The following is a 13483-nucleotide window of genomic DNA, read 5'->3' on the forward strand; positions in this document are numbered from 1 at the left end:
CTGGCAGCTCCTGCAAATCGCTGGGTGCCTCTGGCTTCCCCGGCCGCACCGGCTGCCTCTCCCCACGCAGTGCCCGGCATTGCTTTGCTCCTGCCCCATTTCCCCGTTGGCATCTGAAACAGTCACAGAGCTCTCATCTGGCCCTTGTGCCCGAGCCCTCCTTCCTGCCCCCTTGCAGACTCGAGCACTGTGAGCTACAGACACCTGTATATTAAAAAAAAAAAAAAAAATCAAGTGGAAACTTATTTTTCACCACAAACCTTGCGTGAAGGATTCTAAACCCAGCAGACCTGTGCTTCTTGAACTGAACACCCCCTACTCTCACCCATTCCTAAAAGTTGGCGGAAGACCCCGTGGCAGGCAGCACGTGCCCCCGGGGCAGGCAGCACACAGCCCTGGGGCAGGCAGCACGTGCCCCCGGGGCAGGCAGCACACAGCCCCGGGGCAGGCAGCACGTGCCCCCGGGGCAGGCAGCACACAGCCCCGGGGCAGGCAGCACGTGCCCCCGGGGCAGGCAGCACGTGTCCCCTGCTTTTCCCTGCTGCAGCGGCGGGCTGGCAGGGGCAGGCAGCGCAGAGGGCTGCCCCAGCCACAGTTGTGCCTCTGCGCCTTGCACACCTCTGCGCATAGCGCGTTAAGTCCTGGAGACATTTCTTGGGGGAGGAGGGAAAACAAACCATCCCCATTTAATGGGAAAAAAGAAAAAACCCCAAACCAAAAAAAAAAAAAAACAAACCCCAACCCCACTTATAGGCTTCAGGCACCACGAAGACCACTTATTGCATCTCTTCCTACCCTACGGGTGCAGTACTGATCGGCTCTGTGCAGGACGAGCCCCCCCCTTCCCAAGCACCGGCCTCAATATCCAGAAGCCAGGCACGGGCAGGGGCTGCGGGCCGACCCAGGGAGCCCAGCCGCAGGAAAACAATGCGAAATTTTATATCTGGGTACACCGAAACCAATGCTTGGGAGCGACTGAGGATCCCCCAAGAGAGGGCTCCCCCCGGCTCTGGATCCCCCCCAGCTCTGCAATAACCCTTCCCCTCCACCACGCTTGATGCATCCCCAGCGGGACCGGCCATGAGGGCTCGGTGCCCCCGGCTGAGCGGGAGATGGAAGAATTCCACTTAATTTTTTTTTGTTGGTTTTTTGGATTGATCGTTTTCTGAAAAACATCAGCACAGCACAGGACAGTACTACCCACCCTAAATGTGTCGCTATATACATTCTACATAAGCTCTATAGCAATCACATGTAAACATCATCGTTGTGAGGAAATACTAGGACAGAAAAAGGCAAAGCTACAATGAGGCAATTGCCAATAGCAGATGCTCAGTCTCGGCCAGAGCTACTCATGTTTGCTGAGTATGAGATGGGATGGGATGAGAAGTGGGGGGAGCTTGCGGCAGGAGAGACGCCGAACCTTGCTGCTGAGACTGAAATGGCAGAAGGACTGTTCCCTGACAGTCATCGTCACCGGCGGCAGATTGGGGATCCGCAGTTCAAACCCCACGGTGGCCGGTGGGCCCTCGCACCACCGGGCTGGTTGTTGTCAGAACCACGGCTCCCCCTGAAAGCGGGGAGAAACAGCCAGGTAACTGTGCTGGTGTCGGCGCTGCCGGCATTCCTGCTCCCGCCGGAGACCAGCTGCACACACAGCCCCGGAGCCACGGGCCACCTCGGCAGGGCTCAGGCTCTCGGCATCGCACCTTGTGCAATTTCGGAGGCTTTGGTCATACTCCCTGCAGGACGAGACAGTACCCACGCCAGGGAAATGAGAATATAACCCCTAAATCATGTCGAGGGGAGACCCCAGGAGACTCTAATCTATCTATTGGCAGAGTTAAGGCTATAATATTCTATCTACATAGGATGGCTGAATCCCTAGTGGTCTCGGGTCTGAAAAATAAATGGGGACGATGGCGATGGCTTGAGGAGCAGCGAGATTCCCGCTCCGTCCGGAAAACAGGGCCTCTGGCTGGGGTTTGCTCCAGCAGGTGGTGGGCTCTCTCCCCCTCCCACCTCGCCCGGAGATGGAGGGCAAGTTTGCAAGCAAATTTCAAGGGGGGGCTGCTTGAGCATGCCTTAAATCCAGCGCTGCTGGGCAGCCCCAAGGGCCCCCAGCCAGAGACAGAATGGGCAAGTGTGCCACGGGGTGCTGGCGGCCACGGGGGATGGATCCTGGGTGCCAACTGGGTGCTGGGGAAGTGTATGGCTTATCAGGTACGGGGCAGAGCGTGGGCAGGGCGCTGGCTGGGGCAGACGTTTGGCGCGGCTGCCGTGCCCCCTCCCGCCTCCCTGGATTTTGGGCTGGCTGCCGGGCGGGGATCACAGACGGCTCTTCTCGCCCCACTTGCTTTGCAGGGGGTGGAAGCGAGCGGGGAGCAAGCTGCTCGGCCCGGCCAGTCTCCCAGCCGCCCCAAGGAGCCGGAGAGAAGCCAGCTCCCTCACACGGACCCGGAGGCGCCCGTACCCCAGGCTGTGCCGGCAGGACCCGCCGGATCAAGCCTGGACGGCTCCAGCCCCCCGGCCCCTCTCTCCTGGCTCCAAAGGCAGCAGAGGGCTGGAGCAGCCCCCCCGGGTAGTGCATCCTTCTGCCACCCCTCTCCTTCACGCCTACAAAGCTGCCTGGCCCCACGGCGAGAATGGCACGGGGCTGGCATGCCCCACCGCCCGCCGGCTCCGTCACGCACCAGGACCGAGCTGGGTGCCGCGACCCAGCCAGGCGGGGAGCTGGGGGCTGGGGCCATGCGAGCAAGAAGAATGGCTTTGACAGCAAAGTGGGCGACCCCAACACGACTGCCAAGCACCCCAGTTTGCCGGCGGGGGAGGCAGGTGCCTCCGCAGCCCACGGGTGAATGCCGGCTCCGTGATTCTGCTCTGACCCCCCATTTGCTGAGTGGCAAGTGCCTCATTACAGTGCATAGTTAAAAATCAAGGAAGCGGTACAATAAATCTGAATTACAGTACATCTGAGCCATAAATACATTTTTTAAGTATATACTTTTTTTTTTCTCTTCTTCTATTAAAAATTAGTTTATAATCCTGATTCTATTCACAATTAACAATTTCATCATCACACACTACGGACAAAAAAATGTTATGGTGAACACAGCTGCAACTCCGCGGCGGGAGCACGGGGGGGGGGGCGGGAGAAGGGAGAGGGTCCGGGGGGCTCCTAGGCTCACCCTAAAACAACCAGTCAGAAGCGGGGGGACTAACGTGTGGCAGTGAGACATCAACACCATGGGGACTCACAGACAGAAGCAGCTTTGTTCAATGTAAACATCGATCGGAAGGGACAGCAGTCTCTCTCTCGCGCGTGCGTGCTCTCGCTCTCTCTCGCTCTCTCTCGCTTTCCATAGACTGAATAATTTCTTTGAAAACGTAAACATATTGGAAGTGCCTTGACTGAGGTATTGAGGTATTCCTCCAAGGTTAAGGCTGTTACCGATGCAGGCTTAGCTGGGCCTCCTGCAGCAAACTGTCGAAATCCATGGTCTCGTACTTGCTTTTCACTGGAGCTGGGGAGGACTCCTCCGCGCCGCAATCTGGGAACGGCAGGGACACAAGGCAGCCGGGTCAGGGAGCGGGGCACGAGCACGCTTGCTGCCTGTGGGGAGGGGAACTGAGGCACGGCAGGGCACTGCTCGCTCCCCTGCTACCGGCATGCTGCATCCCGGCACCGCAAAGCCAGCCTGGACGAGGTGGTGATGGGGAAAGGGAGCGGGGACGGTGCTTCTCTCCCGCATGGAGAAGGGCAGCGGGGCGGCAGCAGCGCCCAGCCCGGCAGGTCACACACCGCAGACGCCTCTTTCCAGGTGCGCAAAAATCTGCCGGGTGCAGCTGAATCCCGAGGCACCGACACAGGGCCGTCCCCGCGGGAGCCGTGCCGGTCGCGGGGAAGGGGGTGCCAGCCTGCAGCGCTCCCCAGCCCTCCCTCAAGCTGAACAAACAGTGCCACTGCAAAGCCTGGGAAATTCAGCAAATGCCAGAAATAAGGCTGCCTAATTTAACAGCAGCTTAACCCTTTTGGGTGTTTATTTTTGAATGAGCCATGAATAGCACGGTTGCATTTCACCCCTGCCTGTGGGCTCCCCATCTCATCCTGTACCAGGGCGAGCAGGGTTTTAGGACCGAGCCAGGCTGTGCAGTGAGGGGGTGACTGCTGGCCTTGCCGCAACCTGCAGCTGGGGAGCACTGAGGGGGGCTCTCCTATGCAGGGGGCCAGCTCTGGCCCCCCTCCCCACAACACTGCACAGCCACGTGCCAACATCTTCATCACGGGGTGCTACCTGTTTCCTATCTTCGTGCCCAAAATGAGAGGCCCTGGGATTTATTTAGATGAACTACGGGCATTTGCGCCCACAGCCGAAGTCAGAGGGATTGCTGCTCTGAGCAGATGAGATATTATAAGGTGCTAAAAGATCGGGCAGTACCTGTGTCAGACTGGGCGTCTAGAGATAAGTCAAGACTTAGGGCTTTATTTTCTGGGCCTCAGTCTCTCATGCATGAAGTGGGATACTAGAACCTCTTCACCGCCGGCAGAGGGTACAGAAATAAATGTGCAGTGTTCGCAAAACACCTGAGGTCACAGCCACGAGGGCTGAGCGAAGCCTGGATCACATTTCTCTTGCAGGACTAGCATAGGGTTTCGCTCCTGTCCCCCAGCTCAGGCTGCAGCCCTACCCCCCACGGAGGGACGGGGTCCAGCGAGGCCCTGGCTAACGCAGTCGCCGAGTGAGGCAGGAGGTCTTGCAGAAGCCCATACAGCACAGAAAGAGTTAATGCGACCGCAGCACATTTCAGTGCTGTCATTTTGGCTCAAAAGTGCATGTGCGGTGTGGTGAATCTGCCCTGCGGAGCAGCAAACCACCCAGATCACCTCTTGGACTCATGAGATGTTGCTGACTGCTTTCTCTAACGACTAGGAGGGGACTTCTCTGCTGGAAAGGGTCCAGCGCTGTGTAGAAACGCAGCGGAGACAGGACGGGCTGTGGTCAGCTGAGACCCAGCAGCCCTGGGGTGCGATGCTATGTTTTGCAGCCAACACACTCTGGGTCCCCACGCCAGTTGCTTTTCGTCTCTCCCCCCAGTTCCCCAAGCCATCCGACTGAGCTAAGAGCTACGTGAGCCATAGGAGAGCTGGTGGGCTTTCCCAGCAGGCTCTAAAGAGGTTTAGGATCCTTGCATGACTAGGGTTCAGCAGTGCAACGTGGCATTACGGCTCTGTGCTGATAAGCAGGCGCTTCGGAAAAAGCAGATCCTGCTTTCTTACCCAAGTCAGCGTATCTGGTCCAGAAGAAGTGCCCGAGGCCACCAGAGCTGAGCTGGAAGGAAGGCTCATTCCTCTTCCTTAGCGAGGTGCCGTTCTTCAGAGATAAGGCGGCATGCTCTGAATACCGGTAGGTGATGAAGCCGTATTTATCCCCCCTGAGCAACCAGAAAAAGAATTCAAGATGCAATGGGCCCTACAGCCCCTCTGACGTGGCTCTGCCCAGCACTGCACCCCTGTCCCTCCATCCCCCCACCTGTCCATCCCACCAGCCCTCCATCCCGCCATCCCTCCATCCCACCGGCTCTCCCCATGCCCTTGGACCTGGGGACACACTGCATCTCCTCGCCCAAAGCGCCGAGACCGTGGGCTCGGCTGACCGAGGGGGTTGGCGTGACGCAGAGCACTTCACCCCACCGGCACAACCACATCACTCGCACAGGCACAGCTGGATGCAGGGGGGACCCTGCACCGCCCGGCAGCGCCGATGCTGCTGCAGGAGAGCCCGTAACCGCTGGAGCCCCAGACCGCGGCTCGCTCGCCACCCACCTGTTAGTCCTGGACAGGACCTGACACTCCACGATTTCACCAAACACTTCAAAGCGTTTCTTCAGTTCGCTGGAGCTCATGCTGCTGGAGAGGTTTCTGATATACACCACCCGGCCCTCCCCCTGGCAAAGCAAGCGAAAGGTTTCAGGCTCCGGGAGCCCCACGCCTCTGTGCTGCCGACGGGCGCTGGAAATGCCGAGAAGCCCCGCGGAGCCAGCGCCGGGAATCGGGCTGCGGCAGGGCGATGCTGCTGCGGGCGCAGAGCCTGACATCTCGGGGGTCTGGCTGTCTCCGCTCCAGCTAGCTCATGGGTGTCACCCCCAGGACACCACTGCTGCAGGCGACAGCCACATCCACGTCCCTTAGGACGGTGTTACAGCCAGGCTGAAGCAGCCACCCCCGCCGCCTTCTCGTTTAAATTTCTCCTGCATTCCTGCAGTTTTTTCAGCTTCTCCTGGTGAAGTTGCCAGGAAATATTTCCAAGAATTGCTAGGGGCAAAATTCAATTGCATTGCAGAAAAAAATGCCAGAGGCACGTGGGAACACGTGTGCACAACAGTAGAGAGGACCAACATTTATTTCCCCGCATGCCCACCACCCCACCCTGCTCCACCTGTGGGCACACGCAGGGTTCCCAGCGCACGAGGCTGCCTCGGCAGCAGGACCGCATCCATAACGGCTGAGCAGCTTCAGGGATTCCCCAGCTCCCCGCTAATTGCCAATGCCACGTGCGCTGAAGCACCAGCGTAGGATGCTCTGGGCATTTCTGTGCCAAGGACTCCGTGTATTGCCAATTGCCGGTGGCTTCCGCCTTACGTTAGGTTTTTCTCTCCCCCCTCCACCCCCACGTCCTTGTTTAACACTGGCCTCGCACCAAGGGATGCTGAAGCCAGGGCTAATGGGCTCCACCGCTGCTTTTCTCGAGCGGGAGACGAACTGAGGGCTGGGGATTGCTTTATCCCAGCGCGGGGTCCCCGCTCACTTACGATGGCCTTTTCCCGTCTCTTCTCCAGCTGGCCCCGGTGCTCGCTGCCGCCCTGACACTGCTCGCCGTTCTCACACCTGGGAAGCGAGGGAGAGGAGGTCAGCCTGGGGGGATCGGGTGGGGAAAGCTTCAAACGTCAAAAAGAAGCCGAGGCACGCGGCATCTGCAGCAGCGGCAGCCGATGAGAGACAGAGGTCTGGAAACACTGGAAAGGACACTGGAAAGTCCTTTCCGATAGATGCTGGTGGGGGTTCCCAGCCGGCGCTCACCCCTCCCCAGGCACGGCTCCGGCCCCTGCCCGTGCCCCATCATCCCCAGCACGATGGAAATCCCTGGCTGCTTCCCCTCAGTGCTGCTTTCTCTGGCCATGACTGACGTTTTCAGCAGCTGCTGATGTAGTACCAATTATTTCAATGGTTTTTCTTTCATTAATTAGCATCTTTATTACTTGGGCTAGCAGACCAGAGAAGGCCAGGGCTGCCACGCACCGGGGCAAAACCACAGGGTGCAAGAACAGCCCCAAGTGCTCCCCCCGCTGCCCCCTGTACCTGAAGGTCCGTCTGCTTGCGGGCGATCGGGACCGGCAGCATGAAGACCCCGAGCTGGACCTGCTCCGGGAACAGTAATTCAAACTGGTCCTGGAAAGGGGGTTTCTCCGCAGGCACAGCTTGGTGTTGCTGTGCTCCTCCTCCTCCTCCTCTTCCTCCTCCTCCTCCTCCTCTACGGGGGAGCCGCTCTCACTGCAGCTGTCTTCAAAGACGGTGTCATACTCAGGGGTCTTGCAGAAGACCATGTCCTCGTCATCGAGAGCACTGTCCAGAAAGCCAAAGTGCTTCGTTAAGCTGGCTCTGATCTCCTGGTCTCTCAGCTGCTTGACGCCGTCCTTCCACAGCATCTCGCCGCCCGCCTCCTTGCCGCCGAGGTCCAGCCCCTGGTAGTGGGCAGCCGGGACCCTCCTCTTGTGCTCCGTCTCCACCTGGCCCGGGGGCTCCCACGACTTGAGCACCTTCCTCTGCAGGGCAGCCTCGGGCTTCAGCACCTGGCAGTAGTCGTGGTCCCCGAAGGAGCGGGAGAAGGGCCGCTTGAGCACGCCCTGCTGCTCGGGGAGCACGGGGCGCCCGGCGGCTCGGCTCAGGTGGGCGAAGAGCTCCGTCCTCTCGGGGTGCTTCTTGGGGGCTTTCTGGGAGGCTGCTGTGTCCCCTGCGCCCCCGGGGCTGGGGGCTGTCCCGTCCTCCTTCCCTGGCTCCTGGGGGATGTCTGGCTTGTACAGGTCCTCCTCGGCGGGCTTGTATGGCGGAGTGGTGGGCGGCGTGAGACCTGAACCCCCCGCGAACAAAGGGCAGGAGTCAGTTCTGCCCCCCCTGTCCCACCCTGACGCCTGAGCTGCACCAGGCGTTGCAAGGGAGGGGGAGGGAGGCTGCTTGGCCCCCGCAGCCTCATCCATCCAGTGGCACTTGGGGAAAAAGGATGCCTGATCCCAGAAGGGACCAGAGAACTCTCCCTTCCCTCCTGGCTCATGCAGGGGCCCCCTGAACTGCCCTCCTATCCCAAATGCTTCCCCCCAGCACTGGCATCTCGGAAGGATGCAGCTTGCGAGCTGATTGCAGTGCTGGGATGCGGAGGCAGCGCACGGGAAGTCCCCTGCATTTGTGGTGCAAAGGGGGGCTCCCGGGCCAGGGGATGAACATGCCCGCTCGGCTGGGCTCGGCTGGAGCTGGCAACTCCAGGCTGAATTTAGGGTAACTTTGCTCCCTCCCAGGGAGGATTTTTGCAAAATTAAAAAATGAAAAGCCTGTCCTACCTGCTGTCCCACACAGCTCCACAGTCAGCATGGGCTCAAAGTTTCTCTTCCCAAAGGTCGGGTCACTGGAGAAGAGGAGAAAATAAGGAGAGAAAAGGTGTTCAGGTGAACCACAGTCCCCGAACAACAAAAGGAAGCCGAGAAAACGCTGCCTACAAGCGAGCCCTCCCACCACGGCTAGCGCCTGACGCAGTAACCCCGCAGAGGGGTGCGAGGGGCAGCGGGACGAGGAGCGTGTCCCAGCCAGAGCTCCGGGGCTTGTTGCCCCTGGCATGCAGAAATGCCCTGTCCTCGGCTGGGGGCTCTCCAAGCTCCTTGCACCCAAGCGAGGGCCGCGGCTCCCCACAGCCCCGCGCCCAGCTGCACAGCTCGGTCTGCTCTGCAAAAGCAGCTTTGCTTGGTCACTGCAGATGCATGCCCAGCCAGACAAACCGAGGCGGCTTTCCAGCTCCAGCGCGGTTCACTTAGCCCCGTGCGCACTTACGTTTGTGCCAAGGACAGCGTGAGACACCTGGGTGTTTCTGAAAGGCAGGGAGAGAAGCAGGGTTACCAGCGGAGCTGTGGTCCCTCCAGTGCCCGCGGTGCTTGCAGCGGGAGCTGCAGCCCCTCTGCCCGCCCCGGCCTGGCGGGGGGCTGGGGACCGAGGGCTTTGCCTGCCTGCGAGGTGGCAGCGTCTGCGGGAGGGCTAACACTGCCAGGGTTGAGCCATTCATGCTCACCAAGCGCTTGCGGATAGCTGCGATTTTGGGACACCGGTGCAGCTGAACCCCAGTGCCCAGGCACAGGGCGAGCCCGCAGGGAAGAGGGACCTGGAGTGATGGGGAAGCCCGGTCCCTGCTGGGTTAGCGCTACGCTGACTCCTTCATCTCATTATAAGGATGGGGAAACTGAGGCAGAAGGCCCCCATGGATTGAAACAGCACCCCAAAACCAGAACAGGGCCCCAACTCCCCACGCATGGGACCCCACAGCCAGCTGGCACATGGGTCAGGGCTCGGCTGTGCTTGGGGCTGCTCACAGCTTCAGTGCCAGGCAGGGATGGCACGGGGAGGGGTGAGCAGAGCGACAGCCCCCGGCCCCCCTCACCTGCTTGCTCCAGGAGGGCACAGCGCTGGCTCTCAGCCCCATCGCCCACCTCGCTGTCCCCTGGGGAGCCCAGGGAGAGGGGCTGGGGCTCCGCCGGTGGTGCCATGCTCCCGCCGTCTCCCTCCTCAGTGCCCCCCACTTCCACTTCGGCTGCGGGCTCTTCGGCGGAGAAGCCCTCCAGCGCCGGGCATGGTGCAGGCTCCCTGCAGGCCAGGGTGTCCCGGGGGCCACAGCTGTCCCCTGCCTCCTGGGGGACGGAGGGCTCAGGGGGCGGCTCATCGAGGAAGGAAAGCCAGTGGCCGAGCTCAGGGTTGAGTCTCTTGGACCGGCGGACGGCATAAACGGTGCTCTCCTGCTTGCGGGCCACCTTGCCCGCGGCTGCACCCGGGGTGCCTGCACGCTTCCCAGCATCGTCGTCAAGGCCACCCGGCTCCCGCGGTGCCTCCGCCTCAGCCCCGGAGCTCTGCCGCGGCTCGCCCTTCTCCAGTGCCGTCTTGGCTCTGGATGTGCAGGTCCCACCAGTGTCCTCCCCATCATGGGCCGGTGGCACAGGGGAGCGGGAGCCAGGCGGCCGGGCCAGGGCAGCATACACGGGTTTGCCCAGGCGGTATGGCTTGCTCACGTCGCACAGCAGGTCCCGCGCCAGCAGCTCCTTCAGGATGGAGAAGGATGCTCCAGGCTTCTTGCAGCCCCCGGCCACCTGCCAGGCGCAGCCCGTCCGGCTCTGGGTGCTGCTGGGGGGGCCCGGCTGTGCTGGGCAGTCTGGTTTGGCTCTCTTGAAGGGGCTGCTGCAGGGCTGGGGCTTGGCGTCGGCAGCGTCACGGGCGGGCAGCTTCCGCGGCGGCAGGCAGTAGGTGTGCATGTAGCGGATGAGCTCCACCACCGAGTGCATCTCCCCCTCGCAGGAGAACTGGCTGCTGGAGCCATCCTCCGCTGAGGAGAGGGGGGTCACCGAGTCGCCGGAGCTCAGCGAGTCCTCGCTGGAGTCACTGTCATCCTCGTGATGGGCGCAGTCGCCCGAGGACGGGTGGTGGCGGCCGCTGGGGCATTCCTCGGGTGCCCGGGGGGCTTTGGTCTGGGGGCAGGGGGGAGCGGAGGTGAGGTGCCGGTGCAGCTCGGTGCAGCTGCGGCTCTGCGCCTGCGGGACGCTCGCCCTCCTGTCCCGGGGACCCTCCACCTTCAGAGAGGAGAGAGGAGAAAGTCAGCCCCGAGCCCTGCAGCCACGACCTGACGCAAGTACCAGGCATGGGGGGAGAAGCCCCCCAGACTAACAGAGCCACCCCACATCCTCGAATCCCGTGATCCTGGCCCACCAGCATCCCGACCTGCCTGGGGGTCAGCCCCATGCCCCAAGGGGTTTCCACGGGGCACACAGGGCCGGCAGCCCAACCGCTGCCCCGCCAGCAGCCGGCACGCAATGATGCTCCTTCTCCCCAGGAGGGATTTGCTGCTTTTCCCAGGCAATCTAATTTGCCGGGCCTAATGCACCGCACAATTACTATTAGCCGAGTAGAAAAATCTTTGATGGCAACTTCTGCTGGGTTTCAGGAGATTAGCTTAAGTGACGGGGTCGGCTCTGCAGCACGGCACGCGGCTCTCCCCGGCCGACAGCTCCCGGCTTGGGGGGTGAGTCAGCGGGGAGGGGGCGAGGGGGCGGCCAGGAGCACACGGGGCTTTCACAAACCAGCACTCAGGGAAGCCGGGAGAGGCCTGACCCCACTGGGTCCAAATGAGATCGAGACGTTTCTCAGCCCAGCACGAAGCCCGAAGGTTTTGCTAAGCCCAGACTGCAGCCCCCACACCGACAGGGACGGGAACGCCACGTGCTGCTGTGCCGGCGGTGACGGTCCCCACCTGTGCCCAGCCCCTGGCCAGCTCAGAGGCTGCCCGTGGTCCCCGACACCGTCCTTCGGTGACCTCCTTTAGGACGTTCCCGAGAGGCCGGTGCTGGGACGGGCTCGAGCTCTGCCCGCCGAGGTAGTACCTTTGCGCAGGGTCGCGCGGGTCGGGACTTAGGGGTCCCCGGGCGCCGGGCGCTCCCGTCCCGCTGAGCCTCGCAGCTCGGAGGCACGTGCGATGGAGAGAGGAGCAACTTCTTCAGCTGCAAAGAGAAGCGGCAAGAAAAGGAGTCGGCATCGCAGCGAGGGCAGGAGAAAGCACCGGTGGGGCCGCAGCCCCTCGGTTCGCACCCGCGCTGGGCACATCCATTGCTGAGCATCCGACCCAAAAATGGGGGAGGAAAAATAAAAAGGCAGGGAGGTGTTTTCCACCTCCCCGTGGCTGCGGGGGCAGGCGCCCGGCCGTGCGCAGCCCCAAGGGCGTTGGGGCCATCTCCACAGCATTCACCCACGTCCCCAGGGACCCCCAGCAGGTCGGGGCGGTGGGGACGTGAGGGAATTTACTTCTCAGGGGCATCCCCGCTCCCGTCAGACACACAGGAGCTGTCACAGCATCCAAACTTCTCACTCCATCAATTCTGCCCTTAGGTGACAGAGACTTTACGTTGGCATGAGCGATGGGTTTGGACAGCTCGTTTGGGTCCCCGTGCAAGGCTCATTTAGCCGAAACATCCAGAGAGGGCCTCGACTCATTAATGAGCTTTCAAGGCGTTTTGCAGATGCAAGGCCCTGTGGGACCTGTTGAGGATCTTCCCCAACACGCTCTGTCGAGCCCACGGGCGGTGGGATAGGGGTTTTCCCTGGGTTACCCCCAGTGCCGCCATTTCTGATGGCAAAGTCAGCATAACATTTTTCTTCTACTCAAAACCGTTTTTGGTTAGGAGAAAAAAACCCAAACCCCACACCCAGCCACAACATTTCATATTCCACCCATGTCGCACTAACAACCAAAGGCGACAACAACTCAACAGCAAGACGACTGCGTAGGCACCGGGGGACTGCACGGAGGAGACAGATCTGGGGCTCCCGTGCTGGCCAGCGGGCACGGAGCCCTGGGGCGGGCCCGAGGGGGTTTTAAGGGGTGATAGAAATAGGGGGTGCCCGGGTCAGGGTCTGCTGGGAAACATCAACTGGGGCACCCACAGCTTTAGGCGTGCAGCTCTTGTTGGTGGAAGCAAGCAGCACCTTTCCCCCCTCACCCCTGCAACGTATACATCCTATATATACACATACATATTGTGTGTGATATATACCTCCCCGTGCAGGGTGTGGGCGGTGGAAATGCATGCTCTCACCACTGGATGTCACTCCTCCCCGCCACAGCCCCGGCTTTTGGGGAGACCCCGGGGCCAGGCTGGGGGTCCCTGGCGGGACCGTGAGCCCCAGGAGGGACCGGGCTGGGTGCCCCTGTCCCAGGGGACCTCCCGGGGATGGCGGTGGTTTGGGGCAAATGCCGCCAGTTCGTCCGGGCCAGGAGGGGGAGCGGGGCTGGAGCCCCGATATTGCAGGGAACCAAGAGGGATGCTCCAGTCACCAAATCTGTAGGGACTGGAGGCCACGCAGCCCCTGAGGGGGTTGTGGTGGAAGGCCTGGGGGGGTCAAACCCTCCCGCTGAAAGCTGAGGGCATGGGCTGTCTGACACTCCGGCCAAGCCCCCTCTGTCCCTCCTGCGAGAGCAGCGGGGAGCTCGGCCCCGAGGCAGAGCTGGGTGGGAGCAGCCACCGCTGCTCATGGGCACGGGGCTGGGATGCGCTAGGGAGACCCCCGGGCAGCCCCACATCCGCGCGTCCGATTAAAAGCAGGTGTGGGTCTTGCCAAAGCAGCCCCCACCCCTTTGACACCCACCCCCACCCCTTTCATATATATATTTGTATACACACAGCTTGTTCC

The 13483-nt window shown here is 61.4% G+C and overlaps 1 protein-coding gene across 1 annotated transcript in view; it reads right to left on the minus strand.

Annotated features, from left to right (window-relative positions):
• Positions 1 to 13483, minus strand: part of PPARGC1B (PPARG coactivator 1 beta) — a 57452-nt gene that overhangs the window by 4937 nt on the left and 39032 nt on the right. Inside the window, 9 exon segments of the mRNA XM_075164184.1 lie at positions 3452 to 3551; positions 5279 to 5433; positions 5825 to 5946; positions 6811 to 6886; positions 7358 to 8126; positions 8611 to 8675; positions 9095 to 9131; positions 9696 to 10872; positions 11680 to 11796. Of these exon segments, the coding sequence (XP_075020285.1) occupies positions 3452 to 3551; positions 5279 to 5433; positions 5825 to 5946; positions 6811 to 6886; positions 7358 to 8126; positions 8611 to 8675; positions 9095 to 9131; positions 9696 to 10872; positions 11680 to 11796 (2618 nt within the window).

This window comes from Calonectris borealis, chromosome 15 (assembly GCF_964195595.1).
Source record: "Calonectris borealis chromosome 15, bCalBor7.hap1.2, whole genome shotgun sequence".
Classification (NCBI taxonomy): Eukaryota; Metazoa; Chordata; class Aves; order Procellariiformes; family Procellariidae; genus Calonectris; species Calonectris borealis.